Raw genomic sequence first — 20,634 nt, 5'->3', positions numbered from 1 at the left:
CTGCTGCTTCCTCGTAATGAATCGATCCAGACCAGACTAAGTTAACACACTGGATGCCTGAGCTGGACTCCGGTTGCCCTGGAGATGGTGGGGGTCTCGTCCTGAGATGGTTTCTATTCAGACTAAAAGCCTGAAAGTAGCATTAGTATTCATGGATGGAGCTATGGGAAATATGCATTCTTTACCAGCTAAAATACCAAACAACATAAAGAACCTGAGGCACTAATACGAATCCAATATAATATGTTTAATACAGATTTATAAGTTTAGGATGAGTTTAAAAAAACTTTAGTGAAGATGTTCTAAATGAAATGAAATATTTCATAAAACTTCTGTAGAACAAGTTGTGTTGCACGCATCAAATAAAGGCTGAATTATTTATTAGTCCTCAGAGATTGAGAGCGTTCACGCCTGTTGGTTTCAGAAGAACTTCACTTTTTAATATGATTTATTTATGGGTCTACAGAACACATTTCATCTAAGAGTAACATATCAAAGTGAGAATGTTTGGGGACATTTGACTCAGTTTAACACATAACTCTGTGATTGAAACGTTCACAAGCTTTGGAAGCATCAACAAAACTCATAAGAAAGAAAAAGCTGCAAACATGACAAAAGTGTTTCTCTAACAATATTGTTTTACAGGTAAATACACAGATTTTGTAGAAAATCAGGTAAATCCATGCAGTGTTTGTTATCTTAGAGACAAACTTTGAAGCTAGGATGTGTCAATCGTGAACGAGTCGGTTTTAAGAGCCGACTCTCTTAAATGAACTAACAGAGCAAACCTTTTCCCACCTGAGAGCAGATTTTCTTTAATTTGTAAATTAATACAAGCCATGAAAGAAGGGTTGTATTTCCTTAATACCATCCAGGAATGTCTTTCTCAAGTAATAATAAAAAGACCCATGGTTAACAATTTCTGTTATGCTGGTCACCCTATACTGGACAACCTTGAATGCACAATCATGCATGCAGAGTGCCACAATATACCAATCTATGAGAATTTTGGTGCTGTGAAAATTAAATGGCTTAGTATGTTTATAAATAACTTGAGGGATAAATTCACACTCTCACACACCAATCATACCTGTCAAAACATTGCTGAAGTTGACTGAATCATAGTATAATTATATGTACTAATATATGTATTAAATAAAGAGCTGTTTTTGAGACAGAAGCTCTTATTGCCGAGCTGAGCCAAATGATCTGATCACTAAAAAGAGACGAAATTCCCATCACTCTGTAGCAACCTGGTGGCGAGAGAGACGCTACGTGCGCGCGCAGTTCAGAATGCGCCCTGAACGCGCGCCTAGTTAACTGTAGTCGAAAAAATGGTGGCCAGCGCTCGAGTGCAGAAGCTCCTCCGACGATATAAACTAGCGATTGCCGCCGCGTTGACGATCCTCCTGGTCCAGGGGCTCGTGGTATGGAGTCTGAGGAGTCTGGAGGAAGGAGAGGCAGAGGTGAGCCACAGTTCCTGCTGTTATTTCTGACACGACACTGATTATTGGACTGGGTTTCATTTAAGAGCTAGCCGTTAGCGCGCCGCTTAGCTCGCTGTATGTTATGATACAGTAACGTCAGCTTGCCGATGTTAGCTAAGTTAGCAGTTGGAGGATAGTCCTGCTCCCCAACACTTCAGCTCAGCCGGTCCAGCCCTGTCTGTCTGTCACTGACCATTTTACTGCTACATTACAGAACACTGAGCTACATGTCAATGGCAGTGAAATTACTGCTAATCACAGTACTCGCTATATTAACTAGTTAAATAATTAGCAGCGGTTTTACCGGTTGGGATTGTCACCACATTTCACATGTAGTCACTGATGGAGTCTCTGTGGTTTTAGGAAAATGTGACCACAAACCCATACTGCTCTTCTTTTGTATTGTTCTGTTTGTAGAAGAACACAGACTTAGTGAGGGCTTGTCGTTACAATATGCTTACAGGAGAATTCAGACATACAATAAGATTGTTAAAAGTCTTCATGAGTTTTCAAGTTATCCACCCCCCTTCTCCTTTTGAATACAAAGAGTAAAAGTAATGTTCTGCCTAGAGTATCGACTTTACGAAATGTAAATAAGGAGTTTGATTGTGGCGGATTTCTCTGGAGCCAGCATTTTGAAATTGTTATTTAACATGCGGCCGTAAATATCTTCAGAGTGTATCACCTTTACTGAGACCTGTAGGATGATTTCAAGACACATGAAGGTGAAAGAGAAATCAAATATTACATCCAGTCTCTGAGATGAAATGTCCCGCTCCTTTTCAAAAACATACATGCCATATGGACAATACCAAAACACAGTCTGCAGAAACTATCATATCAGATGTTTCCAGCAGAAAACTCTACAGGAAAAGGAACTTGTAATCTTAAGCTTATTCTTTCAGGTGACGCCCTTGTACACTTGTATTACACTTGTATTTTTAATCTATAAGCGCCAATAAATATCAGAGTTATTCTTGAAGTCGGGAGTCCTTTTCCTTTGGAAATAACTGGCAGATCTGTTGGTATTGATGAAAATCTCATGAATCCTCAAAATTGTAAAGATTACCATTCGTAATTATTTGGCCAAAGGATGTGAGGCCTTGTTTGGTCCACGTCTGTTCCTTCCTGTGGTCTGTGATTCTGGGTTGAAGTGTGGATGAAATGCAGCCAGCTCCTGTTCAACTCGTCTTAGGATTAAAGGATGTCTGTGCAGTGATGCAACTTCTTAGGAACATGTGAAAGATCTCCGCCATGATTAATGATGTATTTAGCTTTATTTTTAGTATTAAGCTGGTTTACATACACAAGAGGCCTTTCTGCGTGCTGCTGCGCTGTCTCTGTGACCTTTCCTGAGATTTGGATCAAACCAGAGAGGAAGCATAGCCCAGGGATAAAGGATAAAGGTTGCTTCCACCACAAATCACTGAAACTATTTAACAGCAGCCATGTCCACCGTGGGAAGCGTATCTTTGTGTCTCCCTCACACACCTGGAGCGCTCTACCTGGAGGCCGTGGTTGCTTCTGTCCTCCCCTTGAAGTCAGGAGAGGGTGCTCGTTAACAGATGTGACCTGTGGGGGACTGTGCGCGCTGATAGAGCCACATGAATGCAAGCTGAAACCTGAGTTGCTTTCTCCCTCTTGGCCTGACAGGTGTGGACGACGTATAAAAAATCCCCCCTATTACTGATAGATGTCGGGTCTGTGCCTGCAGGGTGAGGCAGGCGGCAGATGTGAGTGAACATAGTGGAGGAAAGAAGTTGGACCCTTGTTTCAGAGAGGGGGAAGAACATGATATTAACCACCATATAGCCTACACTTAGCCTTATCCTGGTGATGAAGGTAGCCTAAAGTTTAATTGTTGAAATATAGAAAATAGGTTATTAACATGCACTTAGCTTCTTTTCTGTTTAAGTTAAGATCATCGAGAACAATAACAACAGTGTATAAGGCAGTAACGCTTTGTAACATGATTCTCCGGTGCTCTTCTGTAGACACATGTCCAGAAGGGTTTCTGTTAACATAAGTTTGTTTAAGTTACGATTCTTCAGTGTTCGTCACTCCAAAGGTTTTTAATGGGATCCAAAATATTCCTAGAGTTCTCCCGAGTCAGACCTCGGGATGAAACCAGTAGGAACACTGAATACACGTCTGGAGGGGCCGTGAGCCTTGAGTTGCTTGTAACATAGGCTCTGTCATCAGGAGCTGGGCTTGCTTTTAGGTAAGCCAACTTCAGCTTTCATTGCTCACAAAGTTTTCAAAGGTAGCTGAATTCTCCACAGATGTCTCCTCCTCTTCAAATCAAACTGACCTTGTAATTCATATCTGTAAAAAATACTGAATAAAACAGTTTCATGTTAGAAATCAGTGTCCCTACAATGCTAACAGGGTCCGGTCAGAGACTTCTGGTCGAGCTGCCAGGAACCTTAAAATGAACGTGGTGTTATCATTTTTGGAGACTGTCAGTTTAACCATTGACTTTTATGACATCCACTTTCTTCACCAGCAGCTCAAACACTGCTTTGCAGAGGGAAGTGGTTGTTGCGTACTCCAGTGTGAACTAAAGACTAACTTGTATTTCTGCAGTGGTAGGCTGTTGGATGCATCCACATCGAGTAAAAATGTCCGACGTTTATGATTGTTATTCTCTTTTTATCACGATCCCCTGTCGAGGTCATTGTATCGGCCAGCCCTCAGGGAGAAGAGGGATCATGGTTCTGTTGAGACCAGGACACTGATGTTGTCACTTAACTGTGAGCCGAACACGGAGTGTGTAGTCTAAATGAAGTGATTCATTTCCCTTCTTACATGTGACATCATGACAACACAGGAAATGTGACTTTCCTCATATTGCAGAAGTCTGTTCCTCCTTTTGAGCTCTGTCACCTGTCTGCATTGAGAGCCTCCAGGCCCTCTGCTACCTCATCAGGTGTATTCAGGCTTAAACATGCTGCTGCAGAGATGTGGAGGAATGTCTGGATGACTGACGCTCGCCTCGGACTGTAAAGGAGCAGACGTGCACGCATGTAAAATGTGACCGCATGGTGTTTGTTGCACAGATTGTTCAGTTTTATAAATAGAAATGAAGCCTTCATTATTGATTTAAAGCAGGAAAACGCTCTCATTCATTCCTGGAGTAGCGTCAGAAATGTGGCACTGCTCCTAAGTGCACATGCCAGCCTGGCGATGTTGGCAGACATCTGTGCAAATGTCAGCGCGCAGGCTCTTTGCATGTTTGCAGAGTCACAGAATCAGATTTCAGGCTGCAGAATGCAGATTAATCATCACTCCACCTCTGCACGGTGCATGTTCAGTCAGGGACCCTCGTCGGTATCAGCAACACGAGCGAGAGCGTCTGGATTCCTCCGTGCTCCGTGTGTTAACTGGCATGTACTGTGCTGTGCATGTGTGAACACAGCCTCACGTTAAAGCCCCTGCACAGACGAGCGGGCGGATTATGAGGACAGAAGAAGAAGACTCAGTCAGCCTTATGTCGCCCTCTCTGCCTGCCTGTGCTCTCCTGCAGAGCTTAGTGTTGCTGCTGTCTCCCACTTCAGCAGATGGCGACGCTGATATGGTTTCACTCAACTTTAATTGGAAAGTAAAGAGGCAGCCTGGCTTGCCTTTGAATCAATACATTTTTGACACCGTGGTGTTAATTAAAAGCTGTGAAAACGTGCGATAAGGATAATTGAAATGTTAGCCCCCCCGCTGCGTGCTCGCTTCTGTTTAACTCGTCTTATCAGTGTAAGCTGACACAAGAAGTAGATCTCCACACAAGTGTTTCATACATTTTGTAATGAGCCAACAAGGAAAGAAAATGAGTGCGTGTGAAAGAGACTTAATGTTTACAGGACACATGACTGATGGCAGAAAGCAGGTACGAGCTCACCTCCACTTCTTGGTAAATAAGAGACAACCAGCAGTAAACATTTTCTCATCCACACTGCGTTCTGCTTCTCCCTCCTGCAGACCATCACCGTTGCAGGTTTCTGTGTTTACTTCCTCATGAGATCACCTGAGATCGTTTGAGATGAGAGAGAACATTAGAAGTTTCTCCTCATGTGTGATGCAGCCTGATTTTTAACAGTAAGGAGGATTTTAAAGCTCCCACTGCCTGAGTCCAGCCTTACTCAGTGCCTGTACACTCGCAGAGAGAGGCTCGCACTGCAATCACAGACATGTAGCTGGGCTGCACAATGCCTCCTTACTGTACTGTGTTTGATTGTGCAGTTGGCAATCAGTAGCTGACTGTGCTGTGATGGTTGGCAGCTGGTTTATTGGCAGTGTGTATTTTCTGGCTCCTCGTCCAAGCATTCAGTCCCTGTCCCCCTTTTGTCTGTTCCCAACGAGTCTGGGCTGTTAGTGTGCCAGTGACGTGCAGCGAGCGAGCGAGTGAGCCCGGGTTCTGCGTTATCGTCCGATAGAGGCAGAAAGCTCTCAGCCCACTCGCTGTTCTTCTTCCTCCTCTCCAATTCACATTCTGACGGGTTTGTGTGTGAACCAGTGATTAAGTGTGCCCACGCTGTGATGCCTTTTGGCTACAAGATTTAAAAATCGCTTCAGTTACGTTTGTGGTTTTTTACAAACCGTGTCTTCTATTTTTGGAGGCGAGATTTGTGCTCCAGTAAGACGGATTCTTTCTGTACTCTGGCATTACAGTTACAGTTACAGTTACAGTTACAGTTGGGGCATTGAAACTGTAGGAAGACAGCGGTTCAGTGAGGGTTGTGGAGTATCCCACTTTGAATCGGAACATCATTACAGCACGTTTGTGTGTAAGATCACTCAGGCTGATTATTTTCATAATCAATTAATCAACCAAGTATTTTTAAGATTAATCGATGAATCGTTGAGTCTTTAAAATGTATTAAAGTTGTAAAAAAAATGCTCATCACAAAGTTTTAAGCAGCCCAAAGTGACGTCTCCAAACTGCTTCTTTTGTCAAAACTTTTGATTTACAAAATGAGAAAATATCAGCGAATCCTTACGACTAGAAGCGGGAACCTTTGTCTTTGAGAAACACCCTGACAGTTGATTGATTATGAAAATATTTGAGGACCTTTCAATCACGTAATGCTTGCAGCAGAAACACTAAAGACTTTTAGCTGAGGGCACAAATGTTTTAAAAGATAAACACACATAACTCTGTTATATTTCTGACTGTCACTGAACCACATCTCTGTGAGGAGTAACTGAGTGTCTCCTGTCGGGACGTTACAGCCACTCGAACTGTTTTATTCGGGTACTTCAAAGCAGAGTCGCTGTAAGAGGATCACGTCTTCATGACATTTTACGGAGTCTCTCAGGATGAGATGGAAATGTCGCACACAAACCCTGAAGATGTGCTGAAATGCTTTGATGTTATAGATTTATTAATCATATATAAGAAAGATAATAATACAAAGTTGGGTCACAGCCTGAGCCAATCAGAAGAGCTGGTTTGACCCCTGGTTTCCCCTCTCGCAGACAGAAGCTGTCTGATGAGGATTCTCCTGTAATCTGATGTCTGAGGCTTCATGCTCACTTGTTTGGATGAAATGTGTGTTCATGTTTCTTGCATATTTAGCCTGAGGGTGCAGACAGAGGTTTGCTGAGGTCTCAGTGAATCACTGCATTCATTATGTGTATTTGAGTGTGTGTGTGTGTGTGTGTGTGTGTGTGTGTGTGTGTGTGTGTGTGTGTGTGTGTGTGTGTGTGTGTGTGTGTGTGTGTGTGTGTGTGTGTGTGTGTGTGTGTGTGTGTGTGTGTGTGTGTGATATCCAGAACTGTGCTTTTTGCAGATTAGCTCCACAAAAGGCAGAGGCTCGGCTAAAAATAACTCACATCAGAGACAGAAAAAAATGACAAACCCGAGTAAACACATCCTTCCCTCTGGGGCGCGTTCAGCTGTTGTCTTCAGTTCGTCTACCTCATGTCAGGCTCGGATTGTGAATCAACGGCTGCTCTCAGTAGAAGACGTTCTTATAAAATGACAAGTCTGAATTTAAAATATGTCTCTCTGTCCTCTCCCTCCTCAGAGAAAAACACGACGGTCTAAGCTGCCTGACAACAACAGCCAGGACCCAAAGAGAGACCCCGCGCTGTGGGATAAACAAAAGTCGGGGAGGAACAAGGGCAGATGGAGCCCCAAGTTAGAGAGGACGGGGGGCACTGCAGCCAGCGCGCTGAGGAGGGGGACCAGCCGCAGAGGAGAGAAGCCCAGCATCAGGCTGAAATCTCCCCAGGAGCGGGGGATGACTGGAGCCGGGCTGGACGGCGTGGTCCTCCACGACCTGTCCAGCAGTCGTAATGTCAGCGACACCCGAGGAGGCGGGAACGACGCTGCCGCCAAGGTACCTGCCGCTGCCATCCTGGGGGAGCCGGGCAGCGTGGATGGAGCCCACCAAGCCCCCAGCAGTGACTTTGTGCCCAAATGTGACATCATGGGCAAGGACGCGCTGTCCGCCCTTCATCGGGCCGGGTCACAGCAGTGCCGCCAGGAGATCGCCAACATTGTGTGTCAGCATCAGGCCGGGCAGCTCATGCCTGAAACTCTTCCTCAGTTCTGCCCTCAGCTCGGTGAGAACCTCAGTCCACAAGCCGCTTTCCCACTGGTCAACAAACCCGCTTACACCCGCCTTTTTTGCTTAATGTTAAAGGTTACAATCGGCATTCAGACCCGGGTCACATGACTCTGCAGTAGACCCGGGTAATTATCGCCTCGGCTCCGATTGGCATTGATGGGAACACAAAACCCGTGTCGACACGTTAATCTCCGCCCCCTCTCCGGCGCGATGCTATGCTCCGTCGGTAACTTCTGCGACTCCTCGTCATCTCGGCTACAAATTCTGCCCGTCTCCGTCCGAGCAGCGCTCGAACGTCACTCCTAATTTGTCGGTGCCGAGTTTGATAAACAGACTGAATGAGTGACAGATACAATAAAGACCTAACCACCGTAACATCTTCACTGGTTACTAACCCTGTCTCTGGCACGTTTGTGACGAAGCAGAAAGGACAGGAGACAGGAGGACACTTCACTGGCAACGGGAAAACAGACAATCGGCATTTATAAGTGGGTCTTCCCGGGCCTGAAAAAACCTGTGTCAATGTTAAGGCGCTAAATTTGGCTGGGAAAGGGGTACCAGTGTCATAATGTAAGAGGTGAAGACGCACTCAGACTCCTGGTATTATTTCATTTGTATTTCGTTACTCTAAGTTTTAATCACTAATCGCCTGCCTGAGAGCATTTCTCATAGGATCATGTAGATAAGATTAGGATCTGTGTTAGTCTACAAACTGTAACGTGTCTCACCCATCGACAGCTAATCAAATCAATCAAATCAATCAAATAACCCTGATCTATAATAAACATTAAACTTGTAATAAACAACTTGAGCTAAGAGTAGCGGGGAGGGATGCACTCGGGCAAAACACTCAGCCCCCGCCTGTGTTTCTCTGTGTGATGCAGTGACCACAGTTGGCAGCGCTCATGTGTGTGGGAAGCTTTGTTGGAGGAGAAATGAAATGTCAACACCCCTCTGTTAACCCTTTACTGCTCACACATGGTTATGCAACCTTGTAAAATCTGTTTTCTATCCATTGAACGGTGTCTTCAAACCTTCCAGATATTGTCCTTTGTAACTCTCCAGTCCTCACTGAGCCCGTCCTCTACCTCTCCGTCCTCTGCAGGTGTGGTCAATCCGGTCCAGGCCGTTGGCGAGCTGGACAACAGCCTGTCCCCGGTGGAGAACCCCGTCAGAGTGGCGTTCGTTCTGATGGTCCACGGCCGAGCTGTTCGGCAGCTCAAACGCCTCATGAAAGCCATTTATCACCGAGACCACTACTACTACATCCACGTGGACAAGGTGGGCCCTCACAGGAGATCACAATGCTATGACTACTAAACATTCTCCATTATATGTCACTGGCATCTCTCACAATAGCTTCTTTGCATGTAAGGTCACAGAGCCACACGCTTTCAGGATGCAGGGCAGCTGGTGGCAGGTTCTGAGGCAGTTTGGCGATGACTACAAACAATGCAGAGATTCCTGTTGTTCGCACTGTCACAGCTGTTCACGTTAATGAATGTAGGTGAAAACAAAGGCTGCTGAGAGACCCAAAAATAGATGTACAGGGGGGAAGGATCCTTCAGTGTTTGAGAGGTGTTACTGTCTCCTCAACGAAACAAACAGACCAGGTGGTCGAAACTGCTAAAAACCCTGATACGCACGCTTCATGTTAAAAGTGTTTGTTTCTTACACTGTTGGTGGACAAAGGACGCCGGGGGGGTTGTTAGCTAACATTAGCTCATCCTGTTCCCCTGAGTAGCTCTCCAGACGCTCGATGACTAAACTCTTTCATGTTGTTAAAACTAGTAGTTGATAGTCGACTGGAAACAATGTGCAAACATCCAACAACCAGCGCACGTGGAAAGCTCTGTATCTGTTATATCAGATGCCTCCACGCCGAGCAGATCAAACAAGTTGTAGAATTAAATGTTTTTTATTCAGTTTCTTTTCATCACATCTGATATGTGTGTGTAACGTTTCTGACATCACCTGTCGCAGGCAGATTCATGCATCCCTTTTAAACAGTCACCTTCCTTCATTTGCATTTAGTGCAGCGTGTGGAGTCATCACTTCCTGTCCTGAACTCTAACTCATCATAAAGGTTGTGTGCTAAAAAGCTATTGTCCTGTAACAGCACAACTCTGCATGAATCATGACAGAAATATCCCAGATACAATTCTTCTGCCTGTAACCTGGACCAGGTTACTACGTGTACGAGCTTTTACAGTATTGTTTATTTATGCTCCGAACATTGCAGAGTGTGTTTGGCACCCTGCTCGGTGCTGCTGGCTGCACGGAGCCCACAAATGCTTTTACTGGTCGGGTCCTTTTGCATTATGAAGGTTAAATTCCTCCCACGGGTCTCCCAGTGTGGTAAAGGGGATTAGCCTGGATCGAGCAAAGTGTGGTTATTCTTAGGAGCTGGATTTAGTGCAGGAAAACTCTGCTCTCATGTGCAGCTGGGAGGCAGAAGACAAAGTACGGCTGAGTGCTGATACTCAGGCGGAGAGCTCAGGTGTGGTGTGAAACAGGTGCCTGTCGTTAGTGCACCTGTGCAGCCGGAAAGGTTGTCGGGTCCCGGAGAGTTTCTCTGTTCTGCTGCCAAGGGAGGAGGCAGTGATGAAGAAGGAGTCAGTGGGACAGTCGCACTTTGCCAACCTCGGCTCATCTATCTCCGAGGCTAAAGCCTGTTTGAGAGATGAGGCAGTAAAACAGGTCAGGCTGTGCTGGAGTCCGTCTACAGCCACAGAGACCTACTTAATGAGAGGACTGAGTTTAGGAGCCTTTGTTGCCCTTTTCTCTGCTGTCGTCCCCTCAACATGCTTGCTGCAAGATTTTCCAAATAATGAACTTTGCGCTAGCATGCTAATCGCCGGTTAGCTTGTTCTACCCGGTTTGAAGCACCTACCTGTCCAACAGAAAGAAGGCCAACTGAATGGGGCCAAGTTGAAAGTTTGAACCACTCCCACACTCACCTATACGCTGTGATTGGCTCAGGGAACCAACAACAACATCAGCGCCCCTCCTGAAAACGTCCCGTGCAAATCAAAACAACAGAAGCCCTTTTCTCACTGCCAGTTCAGTGGTCATGTTGGGGTGAAGTCGTTCCTTCTCTGAGCCAGCATCGGACAACAGAGGCGCAACAGAGGTGACACGGCGTCTGTGTAAACAGCCGCTATATGTGTGTGTTTGAAGCATGTGCTGTCACCTCACACACGTTTTGCTTCTGCAACGTCCAGTGTAGACGTGTAGACGTGTAGACATGACAAAGGTGGCATGAGGACGGAGCTTCGTTACGCCCCTGAGGCAGAATCGCAGAGTAGAAAAGGTGATTAATGATTTATAATCTACTTATTATACCTTTTTAAATTTAAGGCTTTTCAAAGGGAATCTTGAGCCTCAGGATACATTCGTGGCTCTCCCTCCAAACGTCCACTCTTTATTTAAAGCAGGTCAGTCAGTGACACTCTGCGTGTGCTTCACCAAACACGGTTTGATTTCATGTCTGTGAACAATTAATCCCCGAGAGTCCTTTTCTCTTAAACTGCCCATTTGTCGCTTCAGAGCCTTTATTAGTGGAGTTTATATAGAAACAGGCGTCTTGTTAATTAGGTGGTAATTCTTCTAATGTAGCCCCGATGGTAGATTAAAAAAGGTCTTTTGAACCTGCAGATTTTTGCTTCCTGTGATCTTCACTCACTCGTTCTGTCTCTCAGCACTTTTAATGTCTCTGCATAAAGTCGACAGCTGCTCTGGACTTTCACTTCCTCCCTTCTCATCCTTTATTCCCCTCTGAAGTTAAATCCCTCCTCGAGTATCCTTTAAGCTCGGTTCGTCTTAGTTCTGTGTCGCTGTCGTCTTTTTCCACTTTGAGAGGGGAATTTGCTACAAGGCAGAAATATCTCATTTAAAATTTTCTCCGTCTGTCATCACGGTGAGCCTCAGTACAAAACACTGTTGAGCTGTCGCCCTGCTCTGATGAAACTCCCTCTGCACGTGCCAGCTTTGTCTGGATGTGTTGGCACGTCAAAGCTGCAGGTCTGTGGGATCTGTGTTACAAACAAACCTCTCATTAGTTTTCACTGTGTGACCTTTCGCTTTGAATCCTCCAGCGGTCCGGCTACTTGCACCGAGAGGTCCTGCAGATAGCCCAGCAGTACCCAAACATACGAGCCACGCCCTGGAGGATGGTCACCATTTGGGGAGGCGCCAGCCTGCTGAAGGCCTACCTCCGCAGCATGCAGGACCTGCTCTCCATGCTGGACTGGAAGTGGGATTTTTTCATCAACCTCAGTGCCACAGATTTCCCCACCAGGTTAGTCAGAAGGATGACATCATTTTTATGTAACTTCCTCAGTTGCTGCTTTGAGTCTTTTTCGGAGCAGTTGTCCAAAGGAGCTGAATTCACTCGAGCCAGAACTTCACTTCCAAAGAATCCTGTTGAAATCTTTTTTCTGCCCACTTCTTCCTTATAATTAATAAATATATAATAATGTTAACTTCCTCCTGCAGGACCAACGATGAACTGGTTTCGTTCCTGTCGCAGCAAAGAGACAAAAACTTCCTCAAGTCCCACGGGAGAGAAAACGCCCGGTGAGTAAGAAGCAGCTGGAACACAGATATGGGTGGTGTTTCGATATTTATTCCAACTTTTCAAGTGTTTTTTTCCAATAAATTAAAGGGATAGTTCAGATTTTTTGCAGTAACGTGCAGTAACTCAGTGGATGTGGTAAAAGATACATGGAAATAAACTCCGGTGAGCCTGCAGCAGCGAAAAGGATCAAATAACGAAACATTTTACACTTTAAATGTTTACCTTAAAGCAAACTGTTTCCTCCACATAACAACCTGAACCGTTCTTTGTGTTGAAGCTTCATCAAGAAGCAGGGCCTCGACCGTCTCTTCCACGAGTGCGACAACCACATGTGGCGTCTGGGCGAACGCAGCATCCCAGAAGGCCTGGAGGTCTCGGGTGGCTCCGATTGGTTCGCGCTCACCCGCCGCTTCGTGGACTACGTCATCAACTCCCAGGACGCCCTGGTGTCGGGGCTGAAGCAGTTCTATTCCTACGCTCTGCTCCCCGCTGAGGTAAGGCAGCCTTAGGTGGTCTGTTTATCTCCGGGAGTCGAGACAGACAGTTTGATCTGAGGCAGGCTCGTCTTCTGCTGCCAACTCGCAGGAGCCTCGCAGCAGAGAGAGTGTGAGACTTTAAGCTTTCAGGCGCAGTGTGCAGCAGAGACGGCGAGAGGAGGGTTTACCCCCGCTTATCTGGCTGTGTGGCTTCATGTCTCGGGAGGGTGCAGGAGGCTGTGCCCTGCAGTTTGGTGCTATAGATGCATCACCTTTAGCTGCATGATCAAAAGAGAGAGGACGGCAGCGTTTAAATCAGATCAGGGCGAAAACAAGGCAGTGAAAAGTATCGAGTATCGTAGTAATTGTCTGTGATGGTTAACAGTGCGTATTTATGTTTCCTCCCAGTCCTTCTTCCACACGGTCCTCGGGAACAGTCACATGTGCGACTCTCTGGTCGACAACAACCTGCGCGTCACCAACTGGAACCGTAAGCTGGGCTGTAAGTGTCAGTACAAGCACATCGTGGACTGGTGCGGCTGCTCTCCCAACGATTTCAAACCACAGGACCTCATCCGGATCCAGGTGAGGGAGCCGGATCCGTCCGCAGCCGCAGAACGACCCAGCTCGTATTTTGTTCACTTCAGTGTCTTAAAGGCTTCATGTGTGTCATTTTTGCTTTTTGCAGCAACTGAGCCGCCCGACCTTCTTCGCCCGCAAGTTTGAGTCCTCAGTGAACCAGGAGGCCATCGACATCCTGGACACTCACCTGTACGGCCAGTACGCTCCGGGCACCGTGGCCATCAAGGCGTACTGGGAGAGCCTGTTCGAGCAGCTGGACGGTGTGGGATCGCTCAGTGACGTCGCTCTCACCGCCTACACGTCGTTCTTCCGCCTCGGCCTCAAACATCTGGGAACCTCTCAGAGCAGCGTGGAGGCCTGCAGGTCCGTGACACACACACACACACACTCTCACCTGTAAAGGATGAAAGCAGGTGATGTCTCTGCTGCTGACATATTTATCTTTATGTTTTTCTCTCTGCAGGTTTGAACCAGTGGGCTTCCCTCTGTCAGTGCACGTGTACTTTTATGACGACCGTTTTCAAGGTTACCTGGTGCGACAGGAAGTCCAGGCTGTGGGGTCAAAGGTCAGGGAGACTCTGGAGATGTGGGCGGTGCCGCAGGCCATGCTTGTCCTTGAGACGAACTTGAAGGAGTTTGAACGGCTGAAGAATCTGGAGGTGAGTGAAGATAATTCTTCTTCATCACTGAAGTTTCCGTCCTCATAAACTTTAATAACCAGGTTTCTTAAAGAATCTGCTGCAGAGGAAGATTGTCCTCCTGATACGAGGAAGTTTTCTTAATCAGAGTTTTATCTGACCAGAACTGAACTTTGAAGTTTAATTGCTTTAAAGAATATGTTAATATTCTGAGGTGTCCTGGTGCCACTGTTAATTTCGTTAATGAAAATTATGATGAAAAATGTTCGTCAACGAACTCGATGAAGACGAGACGTCGACGAGCTAAAAATAGATCTTTGAGAATAAAAACTCACGTATGTTTAGTTTTCGTTAACGAGACTAAAGTGTTGGTGGTGGCCGTCGGACGTTCAACATCCGTGATATTTTAAAGCCTCGAGCACCAGTTAGAGAGAAGCGCTCTCATGAAGGTGGTGAACTCTTCCTGTCACTCGGGCCGACAGCCTCTGAGCACGCTCACCGAATGTGTGAAGCTTCTTCTGCACAAAAAGGAGATTTTAAATCTGTTTAAATGAGAAGTGATGATGAAAGGAATCTTTAGATTAGATTACTGTTTAGTTGATCTGTTGAACATTGTGTTTATTTCACCTGAAGCGAACAGGTAAACAAGAAGAGGGAGACTGCAGGGGGGCATATTTCTCATCAGAGAAAACCTTTTGACTAAACTGTGATGACTTTTTATTGAGTAGAGAGATAGACAGATAGATACTTCATTGATCCTGAGGGCAATTTAGGAACTAAAACTAGGCTAAAACTATTACTGCTAAAATGTGAGTAAAAGCATTTTCATGTGAAGACTGAGACTAAATCTGAACCAGCTGCCAAAGGTCAGTGTTGCTGCTGCAGAACGTTTTTTAACGTCAATATGAGACCTGAAGTCGAACACAGTCACAGGTTGTTCTGCTGACTTGTGTTGTGACGGCGTACGTTTTCTTTAACTTTTCAAAGGACTTGAGCGTTGAGAATAAAGAAAGCGTCTCTTTTAATGCAACAGACAGACAGAAAATATATAAACAAACAATAAAGCAACAAAAAAAGTCAAAGGACAAACAACAGAAGACGACAGGATCTCTGTCCCGTAGGTTACAAGATCCACTCCTTATTTTACCTTCAGTTATTCAGTCAAATATCAAAGAACCACAATCACTTCAGTTCTCTTCGGTCCAATTCACCTGTGAAACATGTCGTTGAGTTCAATGCAACTGATGAAAAGGTTAAAGAAAGAAAAAGGAGATGGTGTTGTGATGCTCGTGGAGTTACCTTTCAGTCCAGAGAGTGCCGTAAAGTCGGTGTCAGTCGAGTCTGATTCACAGCAGCTGCAGCAAAGACGGTGAAGAGGTTCAACAGTTTAACGAGGTATCGGTGAGAGACGGAGTTACGTATGTGTGTACTTGTAACGAGCAAAGCATTAAGATGGATGCCAAACAAGCAACTTCAGCTCCAACAGGAAACACTCACCACTTCCTGTCAGCCATCTTGATATCAGCGTCTCTGCCGTTTAAAGAAAACTGAATGAATGGACAGCAGTACTAGTCGAGGTGTTTCTGTGACAGTGTGTGTGTGACAGTGTGTGTGTGACAGTGTGTGTGCGACAGTGTGTGTGCGACAGTGTGTCTGTGATGGTGTGTGTGTGTCAGTGTGTCAGTGTGTCTGTGTCAGTGTGTGTGTGACAGTGTGTGTGTGACAGTGTGTGTGTGATAGTGTGTCTGTAACAGTGTGTCTGTGACGGTGTGTCTGTGACAGTGTGTGTGTGTGACGGTGTGTCTGTGACGGTGTGTCTGTGACGGTGTGTGTGTGACGGTGTGTGTGTGATGGTGTGTCTGTGACAGTGTGTGTGTGACAGTGTGTCTGTGACAGTGTGTCTGTGACGGTGCGTCTGTGACGGTGCGTGTGTGACGGTGTGTCTGTGACAGTGTGTCTGTGACAGTGTGTGTGTGACAGTGTGTCTGTAACAGTGTGTCTGTGACGGTGTGTCTGTGACAGTGTGTCTGTAACAGTGTGTCTGTGACGGTGTGTGTGTGACAGTGTGTCTGTAACGGTGTGTCTGTAACAGTGTGTCTGTGACGGTGTGTCTGTGACGGTGTGTCTGTGACGGTGTGTCTGTGACGGTGTGTGTGTGACGGTGTGTGTGTGACGGTGTGTCTGTGACGGTGTGTGTGTGACAGTGTGTGTGTGACAGTGTGTCAGTGTGTCTGTGACAGTGTGTCTGTGACAGTGTGTGTGTGACAGTGTGTCAGTTTGTCTGTGACGGTGTGTCTGTGACGGTGTGTGTGTGACGGTGTGTGTGTGACGGTGTGTCTGTGACAGTGTGTGTGTGACAGTGTGTGTGTGACAGTGTGTCAGTGTGTCTGTGACGGTGTGTCTGTGACAGTGTGTGTGTGACAGTGTGTCAGTGTGTGTGTGACAGTGTGTGTGTGACAGTGTGTGTGTGACAGTGTGTCTGCGACAGTGTGTGTGCGACGGTGTGTCTGCGACAGTGTGTGTGCGACGGTGTGTGTGTGACGGTGTGTGTGTGACGGTGTGTGTGTGATGAAACAATAACATCCCATCCTCCTGTCGTCCCGTATAACCCCCGTGTATGTCTCCCTCACAGATCGGCACAGAGTGGGATCCTAAAGAGAGAATCTTCCGGAACTTCGGCGGGGTGATCGGCCCTCTGAACGAACCACTGGCGGTGCAGAAGTGGGCGCGTGGTCCCAACCTCACAGCCACCATCGTGTGGATCGACCCCGCTCTGGTGGTGGCCGCTTCTTACGACATCACCGTGGACGTGGATGCAGAGTACACGCAGTACAAACCCCCGCTGCAGCGCCCCCTGCGGCCCGGCACCTGGACCGTGCGGGTGTTAAAGCAGTGGGAGCGTGTGGCGGAGGTTCAATTCCTCGTCATGCCGCTGACCTACAAAGACAAGGAGCCGCTACGCAAAGGTGAGGCGAGGATGCAGAGCGTCTGATTCTCATTATGCAGATGTGCTATTTTTAATGTATTATCTCAGCCCATGAAAACAAACAAACAAACCATGTGACCGTCTGTCTTTAAAGATCGTCTACTAAAGTTTGTTTTACTTTTTAAACAAAGTTGGAAACTGTATTTTTAAGCAGATGTTACTCAGACAAAGTAAAGGAGAAATGGGACCTAAACTTGATGTGCCCTTAAATCCATCCGATGCTTGAGATGAGCCTGAGTGTGGGGGACTATTTCACCAGGGTTCACTAGTGAGTGTTTCTGGCAGCGAGTTGTAGGGTTCAGGGGGTTTCTCAAAGTCAGATACCTTGTCCGAGTTTTTGGGGATTCAGTCACATGTCACCATTCCAACAGAGAGTCTTACTGATGTGTTTTTAATAGTCAAAAAGACAATAATGGAGCTGTACAGCAAAGGGAAACTAAAAGAGACGTTGCATTCACAGTTTGGTGTTTTTAAAGGATAAATGATTAAAAAATGTAGAAGTGAATATTTGTAACATCTGAATCTGAATGTCCCTCTCAGACGAGGACAGCTGGCTGCACGCTGGTCCTCCAGGAAACCTGTACCTGGAGCAGAGCTTCCAGACGCTGAGCTCCGTGCTGAAGCTGCCTCCTCAGGAGGCGGCCATGCAGGAGGCGCAGCGTCGAGCCCAGCTGGTGGGTCACACCCTGGAGGAGTGGGTGGACAGCAGCCTGGGGACCTTCTGGGTTACAGGCGACCTATGCACCACACAGACTTCCTCCTGCCCAGCCGTGGGACCGTGCTCCAAGACCTCCTGGAGCTCTTTGTCCCCAGACCCGAAGTCTGAACTGGGACCAGTTAAAAGCAACGGGAGGATCAGGTAGCAACATGAGAGGAGAGACTGCAGCACACACAGAGGAGGACTGAGGGGGAGCTGGAGCTGCTCTGCAGAGCTCTGACAGAACCTGTGTGACCCGGACTCTGCCTCAGAGGTCGGGTCAGACCTGAAGGGCACATGATCAACGAGACATCTTCCTGCACTGAGGGGTCGAGACGTTCAGTGAGGCAGACTGAGAACAGGAGGAAGTGAAATTTGCACATAAAGGTAAACGAGCGCAAAGACTGTCGTTGTTTTCTGTCTTACAAGGACACCGGACGTTTTGAGACGTGTTGTGATTTTAAGTCTGAGTTTTAAAAACCTCTGCGCATGTTTGAACTCTGTTTGGGCGCTCAGTTTTCCCCTTCCTTTGAACGCATCACGAAGCAGAACTCATAAACGGGCTCCTCGCTGGTTCCTATCGTGGAGCCTCTGACTCATATTACGTGCTTGTTTTGAAGCATTACTTTGTAAAAATATGACGAGACAGATGAAGTGCACTTTACTGTAAGACTACGATGTTACACAGAGGTCACTTGGTTACAGGGTCAGAAGAAAGTTCAAAGGTCACGTCACATTTCGTTTTACAGTAGACTCTGAGGCACATACCTGCACGGACACATCACTACCAATCAATACCTGTGACCTGTACGAGAAGCTTAGGAAGGTTCGTGAGGCCTCTTAGAGTTTTTACTTCTGTTGACTTTCACTTTAAACATGTTTGTTTTGTCTGTTGGTTCCCTAACAGGTGTTAAGTTCTCTTTGATGTCCATGATTGCAAAAAAAAAAAGCCACTCCGAGATGTTTTGCCGGTCAAAGGAAGTGCCTGACGGCTGCAGCGCCGAGGCTGCAGACGGAAAGGTTAAACTTTTAGATTGCTCTGAAATAGAAGCAAAACAATCTGAACTCAAAGCTCGAGCTGCAGTCGAACGTCTGAGCGGCTTCAACCTGCCAATGAAGACTGTTGATGTTGAAACGTTCACAACAAATCTTAATATCCCGGAGCCCAAAAACACGTCTTCAAATGTTTTTATCAAACTCAAAGTTCAAAACCAAAAATGTACAAAATGATAAAAAAAAGCAGCGAATGAGTCCTTACAGAAAAATCATCAAAACGGGTTTTTGATCATCAAATATTTGGCATTTTCCTGATGAGTTCGTCGTTGCAGCTTCAGTTGAAATTCTGTTTCAAAGGTCAGAATGAACTACGGAGCTTAAATCCTGTGAATTAGTTTTCCAGAACTCTCTGAACTAAACACGGTTCAGAATAGTTTTGATTGAATGTGTTGATTTGCTTTCTGCTGAGAAGATACGACTCTGAGTTACAGCTAGCAGCCGGCTAACAGGCGAGCTAACATTTCTACAAGGTCTCACAGAATCAGTTTGTTTAACTCTACAGCATAAAAGTAGAAAGCAACAATTTCCCTTTAAGCAGAAGATGAAGTGTTGGACGATTTCTCGGTCGGGATGGGAAACTTCCTGCAATCTGCTGATTTCCTTTCACCTGGTCCCGACGAAGACATAAAATAAAATAAAGAATACTTCGGTTTGTGAATGATTTAAACGAGCAACATGTAAGAGTTCATTTTTTAACTTCAGAGATGCTCAACCAATTAGCATCTCTGAAGCTGTTTACTGTATTTATGCTAAGCTAACCGGCTGCTGAAAGTAGCCAAATCCATGATAGCTAATTAGCTACAAGTGGTATCAATCTTTGAATCAAACTCTCCAGAACAAAGCGTGTTTTTCCCAACGTTGAGTTTGTCTTTGAAAGATTTTAAGATTTCAATCCGTGTGATAAACGATCTGTTTGACCTCCTGTGTGTCAGTTCACATGCAGTATTGTACCTCTGTGTGCCCTATTTGCCCCAGAGGTCAGTTATTGTTGTCACATTTCATCTCCTCTGGGTGCATCTCTTTTCACTACACTGTATGTTTGTGTTTATTTTAATGATGAGTGAGTCTAAGCTGCCTTTACGGAGAGAGAGAAGAAACGTTTCCTCCGGGATCAAAGCTTCCAGAGACGTGCAATGATGCCTTCCAGAGGACAGTGACCCCCCCGTCTGTGTCTTAGTTTGCTTTTTTTATCCAGTTCTTCGTGACCTTTTTATGTTTTTTAATAATAGTCACATTATGAGTTTTCAAGTGACCTTGTTTACCTTGCACAGTACAGTCGCTTCAGTGAAGCTCAGAATAATCGGTGTTACAGATGTTATTTTTCTATACTGTTTGAGAGGAAGTGTGTATGTTGTCTGTTCATCTCCAGTGCTCTGTTAAACTATTAAACTGCTGTCTAATTATACTGTGTTTGACAGTCACACCTGTTCAGAGGCGTGTGGAGCAGAAACACTTTGTCTGTGGGGGAGGGAGATTGTGGAGGTCCGGTTTGAGACTCCTGCTGGTCTGCGTGTTCGGCCCGTCTGTGGACGAGCTCGCAGCGTCGGCATCCCGTCTGACGATCAAT

General features: G+C 46.1%; 1 protein-coding gene across 1 annotated transcript; it reads left to right on the top strand.

The window, feature by feature from the left end:
• The first annotated feature begins 1,334 nt into the window (after positions 1-1,334).
• Positions 1,335-20,634, top strand: xylt2 (xylosyltransferase II). Its single transcript, XM_069674187.1, has 11 exons — positions 1,335-1,466; positions 7,508-8,048; positions 9,159-9,334; positions 12,151-12,353; positions 12,551-12,631; positions 12,910-13,126; positions 13,517-13,693; positions 13,797-14,053; positions 14,154-14,349; positions 16,961-17,294; positions 17,855-20,634. Exons 1-11 carry the CDS (start codon positions 1,335-1,337, stop codon positions 18,175-18,177), a joined length of 2,637 nt encoding a protein of 878 aa, XP_069530288.1. The 3' UTR covers positions 18,178-20,634.

This window comes from Semicossyphus pulcher, unplaced genomic scaffold (assembly GCF_022749685.1).
Source record: "Semicossyphus pulcher isolate SPU_LCO1_2020_fin unplaced genomic scaffold, fSemPul1.0.p SCAF_23, whole genome shotgun sequence".
Lineage (NCBI taxonomy): Eukaryota > Metazoa > Chordata > Actinopteri > Labriformes > Labridae > Semicossyphus > Semicossyphus pulcher.
The sequence above is the reverse complement of the archived record's forward strand: the minus strand, read 5'-3'. Positions and strand labels throughout refer to the sequence as shown.

Bases quoted from the DNA above. Each gene is read 5' to 3' on its own strand.
- xylt2 (XM_069674187.1), top strand. From the start codon at position 1,335: ATGGTGGCCAGCGCTCGAGTGCAGAAGCTCCTCCGACGATATAAACTA. The intron at 1,467-7,507 runs GTGAGCCACAGT...CTCCCTCCTCAG, and splicing joins TGGAGGAAGGAGAGGCAGAG to AGAAAAACACGACGGTCTAA. The intron at 14,350-16,960 runs GTGAGTGAAGAT...TCTCCCTCACAG, and splicing joins AACGGCTGAAGAATCTGGAG to ATCGGCACAGAGTGGGATCC.